The sequence below is a fragment of the Oncorhynchus masou genome, chromosome 30 (genome assembly GCF_036934945.1).
Source record: "Oncorhynchus masou masou isolate Uvic2021 chromosome 30, UVic_Omas_1.1, whole genome shotgun sequence".
NCBI classification, from domain to species: domain Eukaryota; kingdom Metazoa; phylum Chordata; class Actinopteri; order Salmoniformes; family Salmonidae; genus Oncorhynchus; species Oncorhynchus masou.
In genome coordinates this window covers 48558108-48584224 of record NC_088241.1, presented here as the reverse complement: position 1 = coordinate 48584224, position 26117 = coordinate 48558108, and the positions used below count along the sequence as shown (strand labels likewise).

At 40.9% G+C, this 26117-nt stretch overlaps 1 protein-coding gene and 1 long non-coding RNA gene across 2 annotated transcripts; both read right to left on the bottom strand.

Annotated features, from left to right (window-relative positions):
• Positions 1-4227: 4227 nt before the first annotated feature.
• On the bottom strand, positions 4228-19767 carry LOC135522695 (alpha-amylase-like). The gene is made up of 11 exons (XM_064949206.1): positions 19059-19767; positions 16823-17020; positions 16122-16268; positions 7930-8136; positions 7529-7759; positions 6620-6753; positions 6143-6265; positions 5968-6067; positions 5679-5800; positions 5198-5323; positions 4228-4952 (listed from the first exon to the last, which is right to left on the bottom strand). Exons 1-11 carry the CDS (start codon positions 19062-19064, stop codon positions 4760-4762), a joined length of 1587 nt encoding a protein of 528 aa, XP_064805278.1. The 5' UTR covers positions 19065-19767; the 3' UTR covers positions 4228-4759.
• Positions 19768-20466: 699 nt separating this feature from the next.
• Positions 20467-25914, bottom strand: LOC135523171 (uncharacterized). The gene is made up of 5 exons (XR_010452792.1): positions 23786-25914; positions 21182-21308; positions 20999-21065; positions 20832-20905; positions 20467-20635 (listed from the first exon to the last, which is right to left on the bottom strand). It is a non-coding gene; the product is annotated as an uncharacterized LOC135523171 (long non-coding RNA).
• Positions 25915-26117: the final 203 nt, after the last annotated feature.

Sequence of the window (26117 nt, the reverse complement as noted above, 5' to 3'; positions counted from 1 at the left end):
CTGCCATTTTATTTAACTTGACCTCTCATAAACAAGGAAGATTATTAGAGGCTTAGATGATAAACCTGTTTGGCTGGGAAACTGCCTGACTTACAGACATGGACAGACAAACAGACAGGAAGGGGATACTAGATCTCATCAAAATGAAAGGGACAGCTCAGCTACCCGTCTCATATAGAGCTAAGAGCAGCTCAACTAGCCCTAATGTAATGTGTGATTGACTTCTCCCCTTCATATGTCTGAGTCCGAGTCTGGCCCAGCCAGCTCCTAAATAATAACAGAGCAAAGACCTAGGATTTATGGGGGTCTCATTGGAAGTGGGAGTGTGCACACACACACACACACACACACGCACACACACACACACACACACACACACACACACACACACACACACACACACACACACACACGCACACGCACACGCACACGCACACGCACACACACACGCACACACAGTATACACAAAGCACACATACATACACTATACACACACACATATACAAAGTATGCACACACACACACACACAGCTTTCTCAATCACACAGTGGTAAATTAACAGGAATATGTAAATGCATTAGATGAGCATTAGATGGAATTACCCAGGCTGGGCTGCTCCCTCCCAGATAATATTCATGGCTAATTACCAGGTGCTGGTCGACTGTCTATCAACTTGGTTGGTGAGAAGAGCAGACTTTACAAAGACCTGTTGGCCTAGGAGATGAGTGCAGAGACTGGAGTAATGTTCATGACTGAGAAAACAGTGTACGGGTGCTGAGGTTAACACCATCAGGCTTGACAATGTAATGCACAGAAATGAAGTTGTGAGTTTGTAGGAACTCGATAGGATTTTGTCAGACCTGTGTTCAAATACTATTAGAATTTTTTAAAATACTTTGAGTGTTAACTGTAGCCTTTGCAACAGGCAAGCTCAATCAAGGACAGCTAAAGAATTTGAAATAATTTCAAATAGTATTTGAACCCAGGTCCGAATCCTGTACATGCGTTACGTGTAGAAACTTTACTCCCTCCAGAGAAATGAGTAGGACTTTCCTCAAACATCTCATTCTTCAAGGTCATACGTCTCTCTGCGTTCCTGTTGCTTTAATTCATCTTTATTTAAGGATTCATATCTAATTCTACCAGTGGGCCTAGATTACCCTTTTGTTATTGACTCTGGCACGGCGAAAGAAAACCTGTTGGATTATTTCAATTGACATTTTTATTTTTTTAGGCTCACAGCCGATTGCACACTGTGCAGCGAAGGTTTACTCACCACATCGATCTCCTGGACAATATTGAGGGTGGAAATCCCAGGATACATCATCACCCTGCGTTGGCTCCTACCCAACTTCTATAAGACACCAGGCCATCCAGCTGCTCTCTCTACGAGAGAGCGGAGCACAATGTTAAAAGTTTACCAAAGTTCTGTTGAGGTTTGAGGCCCCAAAGTAATGCATACCTGTCTGGAGCTTTGCATGCTGGGAGCTAGAAAGCTAGAAATCTCTCGCTTAAAGGTCCAATGCAGCCGTTTTTATCTCAATATCAAATCGTCTCTGGGTAAAAAAATTAAGTACCTTACTGTGATTGTTTTCAATTAAAATGGTCCAAAACAAAAATAGCTTCTTGGCAAAGAGCCATTTCTCAAGAAAGAATCTTCCTCCTCTCTTACGCGGTCTCCCTCTCCTTCTCCCATCCTCTCCCTCCCTTTCTCTCTTCATCAGTATGCTGTCAGGTCATCTTCATACATCCCCTATGAGGAATTCCCCTTTTAGGTGGGAGATAAAGATAAACATTATGTTCCATAATTCATCCCATTAATAAAGGAAGCATTTGCTTCTCAGATGTGGGAAAACATTATTCTCTGTGCTCTGAAGGGAATCGCTGGAGACACTATCTCATTGATTACAATATTCAATGGCGACATGTTGCACTACGGTAGTTGGTGCTACATATGGTTTAGTAGATAGCAAATTGTGGGTTGTATAATGTCAGAGGAAATAGCAATATTTTTTATTCATGCAATACCTTCGGTTGCACTCCCTATCTGTTTGATCGTTCTCGTTTGAACAGGCTCGACAGAAATGACTGGACTATTTTGGTGAATTATATTTCAATGTTGTTATGCCTGTATTACAGAGCCAGTGGGTGGTAACTCCCATTCCCAAGAGTGTTATCAAGCCTGTAAGACATTCAAAACACAGTCAGGCCTGGGACTCAGTCTGTTCTTCAGGTCAAACTGAACATCTTGTAAAACAAATGGCTATGTTAACCCCTGACACAAATACACACACACTTGAATAACTTGCATGTAAACAGATATGTATCTATGATAGATGTGAATGAATGCGGGCTGAGAACATAGATCTTCCTGCTTTCTCAGTGTTACTACAGGACTTTTTTCATTTCTATATTTTTATTTGGGGGCGGCAGGTAACCTAGCGGTTAGAGCGTTGGTCTACGAACCGAAATGGTTGCTGGATCGAATCCCTGAGCTGACAAGGTAAAAATCGGTCGTTCTGCCCCTGAACAAGACAGTTAACCCATTGTTTTCCGGTAAGCAGTCATTGTAAATAAGAATTTGTTCTTAACTGACTTGCCTAGTTAAATAAAATAAAATAAATATTTTAAATGTGTGTAGTGCTGTTCTTGTTTATTATTGTTCTGTATCTGGTTGAGTAGCTGATGCATTTTCAACAGCTAATGGGGATCCTAATAAAATAACAATAACACACACACACACACACAGCTGAGTCAGGCCCACTAGGTCTGGGCTAATGATACACACTCATAGATGGATACCGGCCCGCCTTACCGGCTGTCTTGGAGCCGAAGGCCACCTGAGCCATATTAAAACCATGGTGTCACAGCGGGCACACACACACACACACTGCCGTGCTGTTTGGCATGCTGCTCTGTCGCCTTACGTTAGTCCTGAAGAGTTACCCAGGGAATAGTTATATCCATACTGATCACTGCCCACACCCTTCTGGCCCTGAGAAATCAACAGGCAGGACATATATATTTGCCTTATATTGCCTCTTCCACATTTGTCCCCCCATAAATGCTTTTACAGCTCTGCTAATGCCACTACGGGGAATAAGCAAGGTTACAGTGGATAAGATGAGGCCGAGATTTAGTTGGCGGTTCAGACAGCGCCGGACGAGTGATGAGGAAGGGACTGGTGTTGGGCCGTGTAGCGTTAGCATCGTTAGCATGCTATGTGTGTTGATATGTGTTTGTGAAGGCATCACAGATGCTGCCTGTGTGTGCTCCCAAGCTGGGTCTAGTGAGAATATTCCTCAGCCTAATGTGACAACACCACCCCATTATACTCTCAACACATGCATTGAGTTTACTGTAGAGAGTGTGACATGTCTGTTCCATGTGTTGTTGTTTTGCTGGTGAAGGATTGCATAATTCAAGCCCTGTACTGTACCACAGCTATGGTGTTATGTCTATACCAAGCCCTCTGAATACATAAGAAGCATGTTTGGTTGAATGAGGAAGCTCCCTCTGTGACGCTATCTCTCTGGGTCTCTCTCTCACTCTATCTCTCGGTATCTGTGTCTCTCTCACTCTCTCTCCCTTTCTTTCTGTGTGTGTCTCACTCTCTCTCCTCTGTGACTTTCTATCTCTCTGTATCTTTCGCTCTACCTGTGACTATCTCTCAGTCTGTGTGTGTCTCTCTGTCTGTGTGTCTCTCTCCATCTGTCTGTGTCTCTGTGTGTCTCTCTCCATCTGTCTGTGTCTGTGTGTCTCTCTCTTTCTATGACTACAAAGTTGTTTATCAATGGGCAGCATTATTGAAAAGCACCTCCTGGCTGAAGCAAAAACAGATGACCATGGTGCTAATGCTTATCAGAGGCACCACTATAAATGATTCAAATGAATGACTTCATTTCAGTTTTAAATGCTACTCATTTGGACAACTTCATGAAACTTGCAGGGTTTAAAGCCATAAAATATGCATAGTAAAGCCATCACTCGTTGGATAATGAATAAGCACACCTTGGAATTGACAGATTTGCTCCAGGAAAGTCTTGTTAAACTGATTACAAGAGTACTCTCTAGAGTTGGCTGGGTTCTCTTTACACACTATGTGAAGCCACATCAGCAATATTAGGAGAGGTTGTAAAACTGGTTATGTCATCATTGTGCCATGGCCAGGTAGCTTTAGAAAAACGACATGACAGTTGTCAGTAAAAATAAAAACGGAACTTGATATATTTCCAACTGGATGTTTAATTGTATTTGACAAATGAGAACACATACATACAGTATATAATGAATGTAAATGTATGTATATTAGTGCTACATTTGAAGAGTCATGCAGAATCTATAGTGCATGATCACATCTGACATGAATTTAACATTGATGATGTTTTTACACAGCTGTTTGCATTTCACGACCCAAATTGATATGAGCCATAATAACACATGACATTTCTGTATCTCAGTACACCACTGTAGTATAATCAGGGCGGTTCGAGCCTTGAATACTGATTGGCTGACAGCCGTGGTATAGCAGACCGTATAACATGGGTATGACAACATTGTATTTTTACTGCTCTAATTACATTGGTAACCAGTTTACAATAGCAATAAGGCACCCTGGGGGTTTGAGGTATACACCCCTTCGTGCCTTATTTCTTAATCATCATCTTTCCAAACCTCGATAGAAAGACCCCTTGAAATACAGTAATGATACACAAACTATAATATCACAGTGTGGTATAAAGTGCAGTGTTATTAGCTCCTACTCCAGCTTAGAGTGCGTGTGAATGGCTATGACAGGGTCCGGGTCAGAGGCGCTGATGGTAAAGTGTGCTCTCCCGTCCCCTCCAACGGTCACCTGTTTCCCCGAGCAACGCCCCCCTGACCTCTGACCGGAGATGACATCACAGTAGGTTCCTCTATGAAGGCCGGTGTACAGCGTCACATCCAGGGAACTGAATAATAGGAAATAGCTCAAAGTGTTACAAACAAGTACTGTAAGATGACTACTAGGTTATGGAATTGATTTCCTTACCCATTCAGAGATCATCTTGTTAGTATTTGTCAATTCCGTCAAACAGTGCTTCTCTTCCAATCAAAAATGGACCATCAAAATGTCCTCTAACAAATGAATTAATGGCATTCATTTAAATATATGCTAATGTATTATCTACAACTTCTTCCATAAGGTGAAACGTACCAGTTATCATTGTTGATAACTATGAAGCCTTGGTTGCCTCGTCCAAAAGCTATCTGGTTACCCCCATTGTCCCACCAGTTAGACAAGGGCTCTCCATCGACAACATTACGGAACATCACCATATTTCTACAAGGAGAGAGAGAGAGCAGTTCAGCAAAATAATAATCACCATCAAAAACACATACAAAATAACTGTACATTGACCAGGCTAAAATACTCACATTACTGGATGGACAACGCTTTGTTCGAAGGGGACCGACATTAAAACTTCATATAACACTTTCATAAGATGCTTATGTCAACATCCACATTTTTGAGACGCTTACACACTTTTTAAAGAATGCTTTACTTATTGCTTACAAACGTGTTATGAAGTCCTTGTTAAAGTACCCTTCAAATAAAGTGTTGCCCTTTACAGTAGGTCAATCCAATACTATCCAACATGATTGACTGACTGAGATCTGGAGGTGTAAACTGTCACCTGATTGTGGGCCATCTGTGCTCACACACCCAGCCCTCCCCACAGCTGCCGTCTGGCTGTATGGGGACAGGCTTGGTGGAGCCGTCAGGGAAGCTGGGAGGACCTATCCAATCATTCTGGTCCTGACAGACAAACAGGTAGCAAGACGAACAGCCCAACCGTGAGGCGAGCGGTCACATTGACCATAGTCATACACAATGTGAGAGGTTTAAGATCTAAAGTGTTGCGGTTTAACAGTTTAAGTCACCAGAACCTTTCTTTATATAGTTTTAGACTGTCAAAAGCATACCTTCCCATCCACAACATGTTGATCCCACCGGTAGCTTGACATCACTCTCGTAACTCCATAGGGATGGGCCAGCATGAAAGCCACGGCCATTTTATACATTCTGAGGATATATGATAGAAATAATGTCTATACTTATACAACATCTATAATCAGATTCTACAGTATTTGTCCCAACCTGGGCTCCCAGAAGGTGAGGATGGAGGCCCCTCCTGCACCATGCCCTCTCTGGTTGTCATGGTTATCCACAAACACCAATGCCTCGCCTGAGGGCAGCAGATCCCAGCTCTCACCACACGTCCTGAAACAACAGACTAGAAGCTAATTTTCACCTCAGAATAGTCTGAATTCTCAGTATCACAAGCTGGTTCTCTTTCAGTGATGTTTTGTTCTCTCCATCAGAAAACCAGGGTTACGTAGTAACCTAGACAATATACTTTAGTCATTAATGCTGAGGGTTCAACATATATTTGAGAATTTGCTGATATACAATCTGCCATATTTATATACATAGACCATGGCAATATGTTGTAATGTGTTTCCCCCCCCCAAATGGTACCATATTCCATTCATAATACACTAGATTTGACCAGCAGGGAACATAGGGCACTATATAGCGAGTATGGTGGCATTTGGGAGGCATGCTATATCATACTTGAGGTCAGAGAGTTTCCCTTGGTTCCACTTGCGGATGACAGAGCCCAGCATAGTACCATACTTGAACTCTGTGACAAGGCCCAGTCCAGAGTATTCTGTCGCTTTTATCGGCTCGCCACCGAGGTCGATAACCTTAAAGAGAAGATGGGAATGTGTTGCTGTTGGATATGTAGTGTTTTTGCTAAACCCCACAAGTAAACGTGGTGCCCCCAGTAGACCTACAGCTTCAGTGTCAGAAGCTGATCGATAAATTCCTAAATCTGCAGCATTAATGTTTAATTGACACTTACAGGAAACGCATGACAAAAAGTATGTATGTATGTATGTATGTATGTATGTATATATATATATATATATATATATATATATATATAAAATATTTGCTAGACTAGCCTGCATGTTGGACAAATCACAGTACATAAAACATATTGGAAGCAATCAAAATTGATCCCATTCAGGCCAAAACAACAGAATACATAGCCTACTTAAATACATAATACAAGTACAATTGTAACGGCTGTCGTCGGTGGAAGAAGGTGAGGACCAAAGCGCAGCGTGGTAAATGTTCATCTTCATTAATGAAAAAACTGAACACTGAATAACAAACAACAAAGGAACAACCGAAACAGTTCTGTCTGGTGCAGACACACTAAGACATAACCACCCACAAAACACAATGGAAAACAGGCTACCTAAATATGGTTCTCAATCAGGAACAACAATTGACAGCTGCCTCTGATTGAGAACCATACCAGGCCACACACAGAAATAGAAAATCATAGACAAACTAACATAGACAACCCACCCAACTCACGCCCTGACCATACGAAAACAAAAGCCAAAACAAAGGAACTAAGGTCAGAACGTGACAACAATAGGTCAACATATGGACATTTCTCATTCCCACCTCTTGGTAAATGAGTGGTCTGGATCCCTGTGTGAACCAGGTGGTGTTGAGGTTGTGAAGTCTGCTGTAGATGTTCTTCAGGTCCTCAGGCCACATGTGTTTACCTGCATCCACCCTGAAACCTGCTATACCCATATCCACCAGTCTGTTCATGTAGTCCACTATCCTCTCTCTCACATGCTCCTTGTCCTGCGCCAGATCCAGAAGACCTAGCAGACGACAGTTACGCACCTGGTGGGTTGAAATGCCAAAGCAATACAGTGTATGATCTCTGGGTTTATATTACATTACATTGTTTTTTTTAAAGAGGTTTGCAGAAAGAGAGAACATAATACGTCTCCATCAGTGTCTAGTGGTATTTACAAGGAGTTATGCTTCTTATTTTCTCTCTGAAATAATACCTGATAAATGTCTTGGTAAGTCTCAATATTTCTGCTGCTGGTGGTGCATTTGTCATCGTTGAAGTGGGAAGCAGAGTAGGGCACAGATGGGAACTCCCTCTTGCTGGCATTGAAGTATGAGCCACAGGTCGAACGGTGTCTGCCCTCCCCCTCGCCCGCGCCAGACATACACATGTGATTAATGACCACGTCTGCATAGATCTTCACCTGCAGAGGGAGATGTGTTCATAACTACACTAATACTGATGCACAAATGTTTTTCACTATTCAAACGGATATCACATCCATTCATGGCTGTAGTTCATGCTATTTTAATGGATCTACAATGAGAGACCTAAAGGCATTTAGTACAGTGCAGCCGTGCTCCCACCTGCAAGTGTTCACATCCACATGCATACCTGAAATTCACACCAGAACTTTATTTTTAAATATTATTCATATCTTATACAGTACCTTCAGTATTCCACACTCAATGACGTATTCCACATTTTCTTGTGTTACAGTCTGAATTCAAAATGGATTAAATATTCTGAACAAAAATAGAAACATGTAAAGTGTTGGTCCCATGTTTCATGAGCTGAAATAAGATCCCAGAAATGTTCCATATGCACAAAATGCACAAATTTGTTTAGATCCCTTTTAGTGAGAATTTCTCATTTTCTAAGATAATCCATCCACCTGACAAGTGTGGCATATCAAGAAGCTGATAAAACAGCATGATCACTATAACAGATGCACCTTCTGCTGGGGGCAATAGCGGGCCACTCTAAAATGCACCGTTTAGCCACACAACACAATCCCACAGACATCTCGCGTTTTGAGGGAGCGTACAATTGGTTGACTGCAGGAAAGGAAAAATGTTGATTGCAGGAATGTCCACCAGAGCTGTTGCCAGATAATGTATTGTTAATTTCTCTACCATAAGCCGATGTTGCTTTAGAGAATTTGGCAGTACGCTCAACCGGCCTCACAAACGCAGACTACATGCAACCAAGCCAGCCCAGGACCTCCACATCCAGCTTCTTCACCTGCAGGATCATCTGAGACCAGCCACCCGGACAGCTGATGAAAATGTGGGTTTGCACAACCCAAGAATTTCTACACATAAATACTCAGCATACTCGTCATCCTCACCAGGGTCTTGACCTGACTGCAGTTCTGCTTCGTAACCAATGTCAGTGGGCAAATGCTCACCTTCGCCACTGGCGATGCTGAATGAATTCCGGTTTCAACTGTATCGTGCAGATCGCAGACAGTGTGTATGGCGTTGTGTGGGCGAGTGGTATGCTGATGTCAACGTTGTGAACAGAGTGCCCCATGGTGGCGGTGGGGTTATGATATGCGCCTTATGGATTGTTGTGGTTGTTGTGGATGGCTGTTCATAAATGTAAATGTGTATTTAAACCCAATAATGGTTGAATTCAAGAAATTTAAAGTGCCTATCAATCATTGTTTTTGAAACCAGTGGACTGCCGTTGAAAAAAAATGCGCTCTTGCAACAGCTGCAGATATGCGGATCCCAGACTACGAAATAAAAGTAAGGCTTTTATTACGCAATCTAATTCATGCTGATTAAACAAATACATCCATAGACGTAATGGACACATGCTCGAACTCACACTTTTGATAGACTTAAAAAGGGGCCATCTGTAGTTGCTACATCTATTTTTGGAATTAGAAATATATATATATATACACACACACAGTACCAGTCAAAAGTTTGGACATACCTACTCATACCAGGGTTTTTATTTATTTGTACTATTTTGTACATTGTGAACAATAGCGAAGACATCTAAACTATGAAATAACACACATGGAATTATGTAGTAACCAAAAAAAGTGTTAAACACATTCAAATATATTTTAGATTTGAGATTCTTCAAAGTAGCCATCCTTTGCTTTGATGACAGCTTTGCACACTTGGTATTCTCTCAATCTAGCGTCATGAGGTAGTCACCTAGAATGCATTTCAATAAACAGGTGTGCCTTGATAAAAGTCCATTTGTGAAATTTCTTTCATTCTTAATGCGTTTGAGCCAATCAGTTGTGTTGTGACAAGGTAGGGGTGGTATACAGAAGATATCCCAATTTGGTAAAAGACCAAGTCCATATTAGGGCAAGAACAGCTAAAATAAGCAAAGCGAAGACATGAAGGTCAGTCAATCCAGTGCAGTCGCAAAAACCATCAAGAACTACGATGAAACTGGTTCTCATGAGGACCGCCACAGGAAAGGAAGAGCCAGAGTTACCTCTGCTGCAGAGGATAAGTTCATTAGAGTTAACTGCACCTCTGATTGCAGCCCAAATAAATTCTTCAGAGAGTTCAAGTAACAGACTCATCTCAACATCAACTGTTCAGAGGAGACTTGGTTCCAACCACTGTGTCTTTGTGAGACCGAGAATAGGTGAACGAATGATCTCTGCATGTGTGGTTCCAACCGTGAAGCATGGAGGTGGTGGTGTGATGGTGCTTTGCTGGTGACACTGCCAGTGATTTATTTAGAATTCAAGGCACTCTTAACCAGCATGGCTACCACAGCATTCTAACCGCCATCCCATTTGGTTTGCACTTAGTGGGACTATCATTTAGCTACTTTGAAGAATCTATAATATATTTTGATTTGTTTAACACTTTTTTGGTTACTACATGATTCCAAATGTGTGATTTCATAGTTTTGATGAAGTTTACAATGTAGAAAATAGCACAAATAAAGAAAAATCCTTGAATGAGTAGGTGTCCAAACTTTTGAATGGTACTGTAATATATATAACACGTTTGTAAACATTGTAAATGTAAACAAACAATGTATAGCCTCATAACTTGGTTAAAACCATAACTTTGATATAATGGAAGGTCAGTCCTTGCATCCATAGCTCTGTCTATTCATCTGAGAGTGGTTACATTTCTCCAGGCCCATTACTCTGCGTTTTACCAAAACAGAGGCGGGTCGACCGTTTTCTTATTGTTTCATCTGTAAATTTGCCCTTTAAATAGGTGCATTATCAAGATATCAAAGTGTCACCAACAAAAAGGTAAACAATAAGCCTATAGCAAATACAGCATATGGCATTCATTTTTAACATGTAAATAGCCCTTTGCAGTTGCGCTCAAAGCATGCCATTTCATGAGCACAACAATTATTTTTCAACTCAAATCAATGAGCCCAATCAGTCCTCCATAACGACAAAATCATAAACAGAGTAGGCCTGACTAATAAGTCCTTAGCTCTGGGGTTATGCTCAGGTAAAACAATTTGGCTAATGTATACTTCCATATTTCCAAGTCCTATTTCTGAAGATCAAGGGGTACAACATTTATTGGAATGACTGGAATTCTGAAAGACTTTGGTTTTTAATGTAAAGATATAACTGAATCGTATTATTATATGTAGTAGAAAGCGATGGGTTAGAAGAAGCCTACATAACCAACCCATAAAGTAAAATGTAACATCCATATATGGCCAGCTATATGAACTTTAACATTAATGTATCCTGCAAAAGATGTTGTTTAATTGGTGACATACATTTTTGTCTTCTTCTTGCCTCTTAAGGGGAAAGTAATCTAAAAGTTACTGAATGTAATCAGATTACATTAATGAGTTTGGGTAATCCAAAGGTTACGTTACTGATTATAATTTTGGACAGGTAACTAGTAACTAACAGATTATATTTTGAAAGTAACCCACCCAACCCTGGATATGGGCAGGCATAAGCTAGGGACAACGAACACAATTGTGTTTTATCGATGGCAATTTGAATGCACAGAGATAACGTGATGAGATCCTGAGGTGCAATGTCGTGCCATTCATTCAACGCCGTCACCTAATTTTTCACCATGTCGCAAGGATTTGTACACAATTCCTGGAAGCTAAAAATGTCCCAGTTCTTCCATGGTCTGCATACTCACCAGAAATGTCACCCGTTGAGCAGATTTTGGAGGCTTTGGATTTACGTGTATTCCAGTTCCTGCCAATATCCAGCAACTTCGCACGGCTATTGGAGAATCAAGACTGTAACTAGACCACTCAGGAAAAATTAATGACGTTTTGGTAAGCAACTCCAGTGTATTTAGTTGAAATTGGAAGTTTACATAAACTTAGGTTGGAGTCATTAAAACTCGTTTTTCAACCACTCCCCATTTTCTTGTTAACGAACTATAGTTTTGGCAAGTCGGTTAGGACAGCTACTTTGTGCATGACACAAGTAATTTCTTCAACAATTGTTTACAGACAGAATATTTCACTTAGAATTCACTGTATCACAATTCCAGTGGGACAGAACATTACATACACTAAGTTGACTGTGTCTTTAAACAGCTTGGAAAATTCTAGAAAATGATGTCATGGCTTTAGAAGCTTCTGATAGGCTAATTGACAACATTTGAGTCAATTGGAGGTGTACCTGTGGATGTATTTCAAGGCCTACCTTCAAACTCAGTGCCTCTTTGCTTGACATCATGGGAAAATTAAAAGAAATCAGCCAAGACTTCAGACCTCCACAAGTCTGGTTCATCCTTGGGAGCAATTGCCAAATGCCTGGAGATACCAAGTCCATCTGTACAAACAATAGTAAGCCGGTTTAAACACCATGGGACTACGTAGCCGTCATACCACTCAGGAAGGAGACGCGTTCTGTCTCCTAGAGATGAACGTACTTTGGTGCAAAAAGTACAAATCAATCACAGAACAACAAAGGACCTTGTGAAGATGCTGGAGGAAACAGGTACAAAAGTATCTATATCCACAGTGAAACAAGTCCTATATCAACATAACCTGAAACGCTGCTGAGCAAGGAAGAAGCCAATGCTCCAAAACCGCCATAAAAAAGCCAGACTGCAGTTTGCAGCTGCACATGGGGACAAAGATCATACTTTTTGGAGAAATGTCCTCTGGTCTGATGAAACAAAAAAAATCAACTGTTTGGACATAATGACCTTCGTTATGTTTGGTGGAAAAAGGGGGAGGCTTGCAAGCTGAAGAACACCATCCCAATTGTGAAGCACCCCCTCATGTTGAGGGGGTGCTTTGCTGCAGGGGGGACTGGTGCACTTCACAAAGTAGATGGCATCATGAGGTAGGAAAACTATGTGGATATATTGAAGCAACATCTCCAGACATTAGTCAGGAAGTTAAAGCTTGGTTGCAAATGGGTCTTCCAAATGGACAATGACCCCAAGAATACTTCCAAAGTTGTGGCAAAATGGCTTATGGACAACAAAGTCAAAGTATTGGGGAGGCCATCACAAAGCCCTGACCTCAATCCTATAGAAAATGTGTGGACAGAACTGAAAAAGAGTGTGTGAGCGAGGAGGCCAACACACCTGACTCAGTTACACCAGCTCTGTCAGGAGGAATGGCCCAAAATTCACCCAACTTATTGTGGAAAGCTACCGAAATGTTTGACCCAAGTTAAACAATTTAAAGGAAATGCTACCAAATACTAATTGTGTGTATGTAAAGTTCTGACCCACTGGGAATGTAATGAAATAAATAAAAACTGAAATAAATCGCTCTATACTATTATTCTAACATTTCACATTCTTAAAATAAAGTGGTGATCCTAACTGACCTAAGACATGGAATTTTTACTAGGATTAAATGTCAGGAATTGTGAAAAACTGAGTTTAAATGTATTTGGCTAAGGTGTATGTAAACCTCTGACTTCAACTGTATACGGCCTTGTGTTTTAGGTTATTGTCCTGCTGAAAGGTGAATTTGTCTTCTAGTGTCTGTTGAAAGCACACAAAACCAGGTTTTCCTCTATGATTTTGCCTGTGCTTAGCTCTATTCTGTTTCTTTTTATCCTAAAAAAAACTTCATATTCCTTGCTAATGAAAAGCATACCCATAAAATGATGCAGCCACCACCAAACTTGAAAATATGAAAAATAGTACTCAGTGATGTGCTGGATTTGCCCCAAACATAACTCTTTGTATTGAGGATAAAGTTAATTTCTTTGCCACATTTTTTGCGGTTTTACTTTAGTGCCTTGTTATTGCAAAAAAGATTGAAGTTTTGGAATATTTTTTATTCTGTACAGGCTTCCTTTTTTCACTCCGTCATTCAGTTAGTATTGTGGAGTAACTATAATTTTGTTGATCCATCCTCAGTTCTCTTATCACAACCTCTTGAAGCTAAAGGGCACTATTTTTATTTTTGGAAAAATAACGTTCCCAAAGTAAACGGCCTATTTCTCAGGACCAGATGCTAGAATATGCATATAATTGACAGCTTAGGATAGAAGACTCTAAAGTTTCCCAAACTGTAAAAATATTGTCTGCGAGTATAACAGAACTGATATTGCAGGCAAAAGCCTGAGAAAAATCCAATCAGGAAGTGACTCTTATTTTGAAACCTCTGTGTTCCTATGCATCCCTATTGACCATTGAAAGGGATATCAACCAGATTCCCTTTTCTGTGGCTTCCCTAAGGTGTCTACAGCCTTTAGCCGTAGTTTCAGGCCTTTATTTTGAAGAATGAGCGTAAACGTCCACATTGCGTAAGTGGTCAGTTGTTGGCTCTCAGTGTGGTTTTTGCGCAAAACAGAGAGGTAGCCATTTTTCCTCCCGGTCCTAGTGAAAAGCCAAAAGTCCCGGTTGATATATTATCTAATAGATATTTGAAAAACACCTTGAGGATTGATTATAAAAAACGTTTGACATGTTTCTGTCGATATTATGGATATAATTTGGAATTTTTTGCCTGCGTTGTCGTGACCGCTATTTCCGGTGGATTCCTGGGCATAACGCATCAAACGAACGGAGGTATTTGGATATAAAAAATGTATTTATGGAACAAAAAGAACATTTGCTGTCTAACTGGGAGTCTCGTGAGTGAAAACATCCGAAGATAAAAGGTAAACAATTAATTTGATTGCTTTTCTGATTTTCGTGACCAAGTTACCTGCCGCTAGGTGTACATAATGTTTTGTTGGTATATCGATAAACTTACAAACGCTTGTATTGTTTTCGCTGTAAAGCATAATTTCAAAATCTGAGACGACAGGGTGATTAACAAAAGGCTAAGCTGTGTTTCGCTATATTTCACTTGTGATTTCATGAATATTTTCTAATAAGATTACAGTGCCTTGCGAAAGTGGCAAAAGGTCGCAAAGTTCAAGGGGGCCGAATACTTTCGCAAGGCACTGTATTTTACCGTTGCGCTATGCTATTTAGCGTAGTTGATGACAATTATCCCGGATCCGGGATGGGTGGTTCCAAGAGTTCAACTCTGTAACTGTTTTCAAATCACCATTGGCCTCATGGTGAAATCCCTGAGCGGTTTCCTTCCTCTCCGACAACGGAGTTCGGAAGGGCACCTGTGTCTTTGTATTGACTGGGTGTATTGATATACCATCCAAAGTGTAAATAATAAGGTCACCATCCTCAAAGGGATATTCAATGTCTGTTTTTCTACTGTACCAATAGGTGCCCTTCCTTACGAGGCATTGGAATCCTCCCTGGCCATTGTGGTTGAATCTGTGTTTAAAATTCACTGCTCGACTGAGGGACCTTACAGATAGTTGTATGTGTGAAGTACAGAGATGAGGTAGCCATTCAAATATCCTGTTAAGTAATATTATTGCAGTCCATGCAACTTACTTTACTTGTTAAGCAAATTTTTACTCATGAACTTATTTAGGCTTGCCATAACAAATGGGTTGAATACTTAGACTCATTTCTGCTTTTTATTTTTAATTAATTTGTAAAAGAAAATCTAAAACCATAATTCAATTTTGATATTATGGTGTATTGGGTGTAGGTTAGTGACACAAAATCTCAATTTAATCCATTTTAAATTCAGGCTGTAACACAACAAAATGTGGAAAAAGTCAGAGGGTGTGAATACTACATGTTGTGTCTTAATTTCAGGCTCTCGTTCACACTATTCAAATATATTTACACAATGAGGTCAAAACGCATGCAGTATCTTTAGGCAGTCCTGTTCCTTCCTTAACAATTAAAACAGAAATTTGGTACATCCCTCTCGTACAAATTAGTTAAATTATGTCTCCTCTCAAGCAATCCATTGCATAACCCATTATGCAATAACCCATTGCATAACCAATGAGAAGATAACAAATGAGATGAGAAATGATTGAGCCAAGACGTCTTTCTCAAAATGTATATAACCATGTCCATTTTTCCTTCTATAAATGAATTCAAAGGAATCCTGTTCCATCACCATTACCCCGACATTGTTGCACCTGCAGACCATGTCTCGGAGCTCCTGTTGGGTTCCAGAGCGGGAACAGAGGTTGTAGCTGACTGGCTGGTACCTCTCCCACCACGGTCTCCATGGTTTAGTCACCACCACGTTCTCACTGGGAGGGGAGATCTAGTACAAGACATTTCTATGAAGAATATAGTCTGTAAAATGTATCACTTATCAGTCAGTTTCTATGAGGAATACCTACTGTGCATGTGCATCAGTGGAGGCTGGTGAGAGGAGCTATTGGAGGGCGGGCTCACTGTAATGGCTGGAATGGAATAAATGGAACGGAGTCAAACGTGGTTTCCATGTTTGATGTGTTCGATACTGTTCCATTTATTCCATTCCAGTGTTGGAGGCTACTGAAGGGAGGACAGCTTATCATAATGTTTGGAATGGAGTTAATGGAATGGTACCAAACACAAGTGGTTGATACTATTCCATTGACTCCATTGCAGCCATTATTATGAGCAGTCCTCCCCTCAGCAGCCTCCATTGATGTGCATCTATACTATATGTACATATAATCTATATTATCAGTAGTGTTAACAGTGGAGGCTGGGTCATCAGATCTTATACCTAAATGGTGTAATAGACTTTAAAAGTAGAAGCGGTCTTCCAACAGAAATACAATGTGATTTAACTGTACTGTTGCCTGGTAGAAAAACACATGAGCCTACCTGTACTCCATCAAATCCATTGGGTCCCAGATATCGCTCACACTCTTCAGCTATGTCATTCCAGCGCCACTCAAACAGGTGGACTATAGTTGACCTGCCCTGCTGGATGTAATGCTTTGTGTGACTTTTAGACTGGTACTGGGAGAGGCCTACTCCAAGACCCAGAGCCAACAGGCAGCCACATAGTTTAGCTTTTACCTGGTAGAAGCAATGACACAAGTGATTGATTAATTGATTACAATACCTGGGTTTCCATCCAACTGGCGAAAGATATTTTCATGTGAATATTCTAAAATCTGTATAAAAACAATATGCAAATGTTCCCTCCAGAGGTGTGTTCATCAACACTGACTCGTTGTGTATAAAAGGTTGTGAGTGATAATGCAGTATAGATTAAAAAAAAGAAAGAAAATTGGTCCTGGGTGGCGCAGCGGTCAAAAGCACTGCACCACACAACCGGCTGTGACCGGGAGCCCCATTGGTCTGCGAACAATTGGCCCAGTGCCGTCCGGGGTAGTGAATGGTTTGACCGGTGGGGCTTTTGTTGGCTCATCATGCTCTAGCGACTCCTTGTGACAGGGCCGGCACCTGCAAGCTGACTCCGGTTGTCAGTTGAACTGTGTTTCCTCCGACACATTGGTGCGGCTGACATCCTGGTCAAGCGAGCAGTGTGATAAGAAGTAGGCAACCAGGTGGGTCATGTTTCGATGGACACATGGCTCGACCTTCGCCTCTCCCGAGCCCATTGAGGAGTTGCAGAAATGAGCCAAGGGATCAAATTCGGGGAGAAAACGGGTAAAAAAAAAATATGTTAGTACTGGTACGATGACCACATGGGAATACCAGGTGCAGTAAGAGCAATTCTTTTAAATGGTATTATAATAATTACACAAAAAAATGTTTTAATAAATAAATACATACACACACTTTTGTGGTTAAGTTCCCATGTATGCAATAAAAAAATCAAAGTTAAATTGATTTCCATCACATTTTCAACTCTACCAATGGTTTTGTCACAAAAACTGATATGGATAAAAAGGCTGGATAGCGATATTAAGTTGTTTCATCTTACTGTACAAAGGGAATGCATGCATGAGCTACACACTCTTTTCCCCTGTGGACCGGTTTGTACATAACTCATTCTCTATTCAGGCTGCAAAGATGACGATTACCTCCTTAACTCGATTTAATGGCGAGAAGACAAAAATATATAAAAAAGGGAAATATGCATACGTTCTTTATAAAGCACCATTTTCCATCACCATGCTATGGCTAATGCTTCCCTAGTTCAGCCAGGGGTAAACAACAGACTTCAGCAACCTGATTGACTGAACGTAATATCCGGAACTAGGCATTTTCCACATGCTGGTGGAAAATGTTGTATCACCAAGTAGTCATATTTTCCGTATTTTTCCGCATTTTCATTCAATCGAATGTAGGAGGAAATATATGTCTTTGGAGCCTGAATGAAGACTGTTTATTCACGAACCGATCCACAGCGGATACAAGTGTATAGCCATCTGCATGCATTCACTTGGACAATCAAATGAAACGACTCAATATCGCCATCAGCCGGCTAGATATACGCCAGATCACTTCTATTTTATTATTGGTAGCCAAGCACCGATGTCACCAGCATAATTCAAATAGCCCACCCTCGATATTTAGTGGACATGTGCATTGAAGCTCATCGCCGTGCACCTAACAACCATAAATTAAGTCACGAAATAAGTTATAAAGTTCATAATGTATTCCATCTGTCTATAAACGCTGCATGTTTTTCCACGTGGTAACATGAAACATCGCGTGATGGTTTTTACATGAACAAATCCGCACAAAAGCGTTGCCACCGCAATTGTCGCATAATCCATTTCAGCGACAAAAAATATCCCACCTTGTCTTGCAAGTATTACGTTTAGTCAAAATAGGGACATTTTACAGACAAAGTTGCTGCAGCCATAAGGCCTGTAGTGAAACCTCAACGTGAGATAAGGAAACCCCACGAACACGAATATAAGTCCTACAACCAATTACATGGGAATGATTGAACAAATGTGTCAATGCAATAGAAAACATCAAATCAAGAAAAAAATCATTCATTTGCAAAGGATACTAGTTTGTCTGTTCACAATTTTTGGCAGTGATAAAGGCCTGTCACACCAGATATTTCTAACTAGTGTGTTAGTATCTCATTCAATGCCACATCTGCAGTAGCCTATAGTTCTAAATGGCTCACCTTCATGTTTGCTCATCAGATCCATGCAGTCCAGTTGCAAGCTGCTTCTCAGACAACACAGCCAGTCTGTGCAGCATTTGAAGGGGTTTGTTTATAACAGGCCCTTAAAGCAGGGAGCTGTTCCTCTTCTGAAGCCCACAGATCAGGCACCCTCGTTGGGCAGGGCAGTAACCAAGATACCCAGGTCAGTATCTCTACCAGTAGTTGCAAGTCATGCAAACGCTACCACACATTGCGAATACCATATATAGGTGCTTAAGATATGAATGGGTGACTGATTATCTTCTGAAACGAAGCATGGAACACCGAGGTAAAGACAGTTTCAGGTGGGATATTCGCCTGTAGTTTTCCTCACGTCCACCAACAGCAGTTAGGGACCGTCAACATAGTGACAAATTACATTTTTCAAATTTCAATAGCTTTTTAACCATTACTCCAAACACTTTCAAAACTGGTTGTAGCTAACCCGATGGCATAGACGCACATTGCACACCCTTTAGTTTGTCCATTTTCAATCTCACAAGAATTTAAAATAATTTTTCAAAATGTAGAATTTCAATAGCTCCTTGGTCATGTGACCTAGTGACTTCAAACAAGGTTCAGAATGTCCACTGTCTACCATTCATATTGCACACCCTTTAGTTTGTCCACTTTTATCTCACATGGTTTTACACAAATTTTAAAAAAAATGTAGAATTTCAATAGCTCCTTGGTCATGTGACCTGGTGACTTTAAACAAAGTTCAGAATGTCCACTCAGTGGCTCTACACATTGCACACCCTTTAGTTGGTCCATTTTCATCTCACGTGGTTTTACATTAATTTTTCAACATTTAGAATTTCAATAGCTCCTTGGTCATGTGACCTAATGTCCGCTGACTGCCCTTCTATATTGCACACTCTTGTTTGTGTACTGTAAAATCATACAGTGTAACATACATTTTTCATAGTTTCAAATTTGCAATAGCTCCTTGGTCATGTCAATTACACACCTAAGAAGCATCCAGTGGATATACACCCATATTGCATAACCTCTGGTCATGTATCTTCTATATTGTTGTACATTGTTATTAGTTTGACAATTAGGGGGTTCAGTCTAGTGTTGTGTTTGCCCTTTTCTTTAATATTTATCTACAATAATTGGTAGTTCTAAGTACTTATTTTCCCAGTAAAAAAAAAAATCCACAGTATTTAACAATAGGAGAGAGACAGATAATATCTCATTTCATCATTAATATCAACCATAAAGGAAAAGGGCAAAGTACGAGAGTCATGCTAAGAATTGTCCAAATCAGGGATGGAGAGGGAGCTGGTGAGGTAGACTGGTCAATACATATACTGAACATGTAACCACAGTAATGGTGGCCAGTAAATCAATTAATACAAATATAATATTGACAAACTAAACAAATTGTAGACCTTTAATCTTTTCCAACATGTCAACTTTCTCTTTATCCCTGGTTGATGTACATGTCAGAGCCACTTCAATGTGGATGGGGTATAGCATACATTTTCAACAACAAAGACTGCACTTCCAGTTTGTGTTCTTTACTCTGTTGAACTCTTTTGTCTTCATTCCTAGGCACAGCACATGGAACCACCGTTGCCAGGCAAAACATTCAATCAAAACAAAACAAAGCGTAACACGTTATAAATAATATCAAATATCAATGCAGTATGACAAATTAGCCGTCCATTGTGTTATATCACAAATGATCTTACATGCTGTCACTGTTGTCAAGAGATTATGAACATGTTAAATAAAGTTACTAACCCAGCCAGTCTTTGGGCCACATCCAGGTTCTTTATCAGTGTCACACATGAAGCAGTTGTTGGCTTTGTTGAACTCTGAAATCATAGGCATGAACTGAACATTTGGCTGTCCCACACAACTACATCAAAATAAAGAATTTACATTAACTTTGAATTAAATGTCATTACCAGACATGTTTAGTATATCCTCAGCCATTTCTTTTCGCAGTTGATCCTCCATGTGTTTTTGAAGATTCTATATCAATTTGGGAGGGGATGTTGGAGAAGTTCTGAGCAATAGAGCAATAGGGTTTTTGACCTAATTGTCACATAACAGCTAACCATTCATTATTGAAAATATAACTATCAAACCTGCATTACAAAGACCACACAGCTGAAGGTGTCTTGCTGCATGGTGGGAGTTATTTCCCCTCCTTTACACGTTATGTCCACCCAGTCTTCTTTTCCATGGCAGGATCTTCTCATTTTGAAGTATTCTCTTTTTTATGTAAAAATAATGGAAGTATGATTAGTTATAGGCAAATGAATACACAAGCCAAATTTGTATGCTGTTTTCCATATCACTATAATCTAGTAGTAATTTATTAGAAGAGGTCATTTCCTGTATGCCCCATTCCACACACAGCCTAAATTATAGGCACTGAACCATTTACAGGACAATACAAGTAGCATATAGGATCCAACCCTATCACAGAGTCAATAAATGTACAGTCGTGGCCAAAAGTTTTGAAAATGACACAAATATTAATTTTCAAAGTCTGCTGCCTCAGTTTGTATGATGGCAATTTGCATATACTCCAGAATGTTATGAAGAGTGATCAGATGAATTGCAATTAATTGCAAAGTCCCCCTTTGCCATGCAAATGAACTGAATCCCAAAAAACATTTCCACTGCATTTAGGCTCTGCCACAAAAGGACCAGCTGACATCATGTCAGTGATTCTCTCATTAACGCAGGTGTGAGTGTTGACGAGGACAAGGCTGGAGATCACTCTGCCATGCTGATTGAGTTCGAATAACAGACTGCAAGCTTCAAAAGGAGGATGGTGCTTGGAAGTATTGTTCTTCCTCTGTCAATCATGGTTACCTGCAAGGAAACACGTGCCATCATCATTGCTTTGCACAAAAAGGACTTCACAGGCAAGGATATTGCTGCCAGTAAGATTGCACCTAAGTCAACCATTTATCGGATCATCAAGAACTTCAAGGAGAGCGGTTCAATTGTTGTGAAGAAGACTTCAGCGTGCCCAAGAAAGTCCAGCAAGCGCCAGGACCGTCTCCTAAAGTTGATTCAGCTGTGGGATTGGGGCACCACCAGTACAGAGCTTGCTCAGGAATGTCAGCAGGCAGGTGTGAGTGCATCTGCATGCACAGTGAGGCAAATACTTTTGGAGGATGGCCTGGTGTCAAGAAGGGCAGCAAAGAAGCCACTTCTCTCCAGGAAAAACATTAGGGACAGACTGATATTCTGCAAAAGGTACGGGGATTGAACTGCTGAAGACCGGGGTACTGTCATTTTCTCTGATGAATCCCCTTTCCGATTGTTTGGGTCATCCGGAAAAAAGCTTGTCCGGAGAAGACAAGGTGAGCGCTACTATCAGTCCTGTGTCATGCCAACAGTAAAGCATCTAGAGACCATTCATGTGTGGGGTTGCTTCTCAGCCAAGGGAGTGGGCTCACTCACAATTTTGCCTAAGAACACAGCTATGAATAAAGAATGGACCAACATGTCCTCCGAGAGCAACTTCTCCCAACCATCCAGGAACAGTTTGGTGACGAACAATGTCTTTTCCAGCATGATGGAGCACCTTGCAATACGGCAAAAGTGATAACTAAGTGGCTCGGGGAACAAAACATCGATATATTGGGTCCATGGCCAGGAAACTCCCCAGACTTTAATCCCATTGAGAATGTGTGGTCAATCCTCAAGAGGCTTGTGGACCAACAAAAACCCACACATTCTGACAAACTCCAAGCATTGATTATGCAAGAATGGGCTGCCATCAATCAGGACATGGCCCAGAAGTTAATTGACAGCATGCCAGGGCGGATTGCAGAGGTCTTGAAAAAAGAAGGGTCAACACTGCAAATATTGACTCTTTGCATCAACTTCATGTAATTGTCAATAAAAGCCTTTGACACTTATGAAATGCTTGTAATTATACTTCAATAATATCTGACAAAATATCTAAAGACACTGAAGCAGCAAATTTGTGGAAATTAATATTTGTGTCATTCTCAAAACGTTTGGCCACGAATGTAGAGCGTTTGTAGATTTTAAGAAAAAAAATATTAAGTGACAGTTTCATCAGTACGTGCTTAAAGAAAGTCATATCACAAAGATCACAGATGACAGTGCCCACCAAATCTATAAAAATAGAGAACAAATTGTAAGCACCAAAGTGTGTTTGTCAAAATAATATCTGAACATGTCAGTTGTTGAACATAATAGTTCTATTTACATTAGAAATTTATGATATATGAAGTTGTGGAATATTCCATGTACCAACACTACATGTAGGACGGACATGAGACATTCCCACATACAGTATTTTTTTATTTGACCTTTACTCAACCAGGTCAGCCAGTTGAGAACAAGCTCTCATTTACAACTGCGACCTGGCCAAGATAAAGCAAAGCAATGTGACACAAACAACAACACAGAGTTACACATGCAATAAACAAATGTATAGTCAAAAACACAATACAAAAGTCTATATACAGTGTGTGCAAATTAAGAATTAAGTAAGATTAGGGAGGTAAGGCAATAAATAGGCCGTAGTGGCGAAATAATTACAATTTCGTAAATAAACAAGTAGAGATATTGTGGTGCAAAGGGGATAATATATATATATATATATATATATATATATATATATATATATATATAAATAAAATAAATAACAATATGGGGATGAGGTAGTTAGATGTGCTATTTACAGATGTGCTACGTACAGGTGCAATGATCTGTAAGCTGCTCTGACAGCTGATGCTTAAAGATAGTGAGGGAGATATGAGTCTCCAGCTTCAGTGATTTGTTCCAGTCGTTCCAGTCATTAGCAGCAGAGATCTGGAAGGAAAGGCGGAAAAAAGGAGGAATTGGCTTTGGGGGTGACCAGTGAAATATACTCCTGCTGGAGCACGTGTTTTGGGTGGGTGCTGATGCTATAGTGACCAGTGAGCTGAGAAAAGGACTTCTTGGATGGGGACCTGTCGGATGGGGCCACAGGGTCTCCTGACCCCTCCGGTCTCAGCCTCCAGTATTTATGCTGCAGTAGTTTATGTGTCAGGGGGCTAGGGTCAGTTTGTTATATCTTGAGTACTTCTCCTGTCTTATCCAGTGTCCTGTGTGAATTTAAGTATGCTCTCTCTAATTCTCTCTTTCTCTCGGAGGACCTGAGCCCTAGGACCATGCCTCAGGACTACCTGGCATGATGACTCCTTGCTGTCTCCAGTCCACCTGGCCGTGCTGCTGCTCCAGTTTCAACTGTTCTGCCTGCGGCTATGGAATCCTGACCTGTTCACCGGACGTGCTACCTGTCCCAGACCTACTGTTTTCAACTCTCTAGAGACAGCAGGAGTGGTAGAGATACTCTTAATGATCGGCTATGAAAAGCCAACTGACATTTACTCCTGAGGTGCTGACTTGCTGCACCCTCGACAACTACTGTGATTATTATTATTTGACCATGCTGGACATTTATGAACATTTGAACATCTTGTCCATGTTCTGTTATAATCTCCACCCGGCACAGCCAGAAGAGGACTGGCCACCCCTCATAGCCTGGTTCCTCTGTAGGTTTCTTTCTTCTTAGGTTTTGACCTTTCTAGGGAGTTTTTCCTAGCCACTGTGCTTCAACACCTGCATTGCTTGCTGTTTGGGGTTTCAGGCTGGGTTTCTGTACAGCACTTTGAGATATCAACTGATGTACGAAGGGCTATATAAATACATTTGATTTGATTTATAGATGAGCTGGAGCCAGAGGGTTTGGTGACAAATATGAAGTGAAGGCCAGCCAACGAGAGCATACAGGTCGCAGTGGTGGGTAGTATATGGGCCTTTGTTGATGAAACGGATGGCACTGTGATAGACTGCATCCAATTTGCTGAGTAGAGTGTTGGAGGCTATTTTGTAAATGACATCGCCAAAGTCAAGGATCGTCAGTTTTACGAGGATATGTTTGGCAGCATAAGTGAAGGATTCCTTGTTGCGAAATAGGAATCCGATTCTAGATTTAATTTTGGATTGGAGATGCTTAATGAGTCTGGAAAGAGAGTTTACAGTCTAATCAGACACCTAGGTATTTGTAGTTGTCCACATATTCTAAGTCAGAACCGTCCAGAGTAGTGATGCTATGCGGGTGGGCATATGCGGGCAGCGATCGGTTGAAGAGCATGCATTTAGTTTTACTTGCATTTAAGAGCAGTTGGAGGCCACGGAAGGAGAGTTGTATGGCATTGAAGCTCGTTTGGAGGTTAGTGAACACAGTGTCCAAAGAAGGGCCAGAAGTATACAGAATGGTGTCGTTTGCATAGAGGTGGATCAGAGAATCACCACCCGCAAAAGCTACATTATTGATGTATACAGAGAAGAGAGTCTGCCCGAGAATTGAACCCTGTGGCATCCCCATAGAGACTGCCAGAGGTCCAGATAACAGGCCTTCCCATTTGACACACTGAACTCTATCTGAGAAGTAGTTGGTGAACCAGGCGAGACAGTCATTTGAGATACCAAGGCTGTACAGTCTGCCGATAAGAATTCTGTGATTGACAGAGTCGAAAGCCTTGGCCAGGTCGATGGATACGGCTGCACAGTATTGTCTTTTGTCGATGGCGATTATGATATCGTTTAAGACCTTGAGCATGGCTGAGGTGCACGCATAACCAGCTTGGTAACCAGATTGCATATCGTAGAAGGTACGGTGGGATTCGAAATGGTCAGTGATCTGTTTGTTAACTTGGCTTTCAAAGACCTTAGAAAGGCAGGGTAGGATAGATATAGGTTTGTAACAGTTTGGGTCTTTGGGGATTTCAGATGATACGAAAGAGTGGTTGAACAGGATAGTAATAGGGGTTGCAACAATTGCGGCAGATAATTTTAGAAAGAGAGAGTCCAGATTATCTGGCCCAGCTGATTTGTAGGGGTCCAGATTTTGCAGCTCTTTCAGAACATCAGCTATCTGGATTTGGGTAAAGGAGAAATGGGGGAGGTTTGGGCAAGTTGCTGTGAGGGGTGCAGAGCTGTTGACCGGGGTAGGGGTAGCCAGGTGGAAACCAAGACCAGCCT

Excerpts from the sequence above, each read along its gene's own strand:
- LOC135522695 (XM_064949206.1), bottom strand. Across the intron at positions 7,760-7,929 it reads CTTACCAAGACATTTATCAG|GTGCGTAACTGTCGTCTGCT; the intron begins GTATTATTTCAG and ends TCAACCCACCAG. Across the intron at positions 6,068-6,142 it reads CTCACCTTCTGGGAGCCCAG|AATGTATAAAATGGCCGTGG; the intron begins GTTGGGACAAAT and ends ATATATCCTCAG.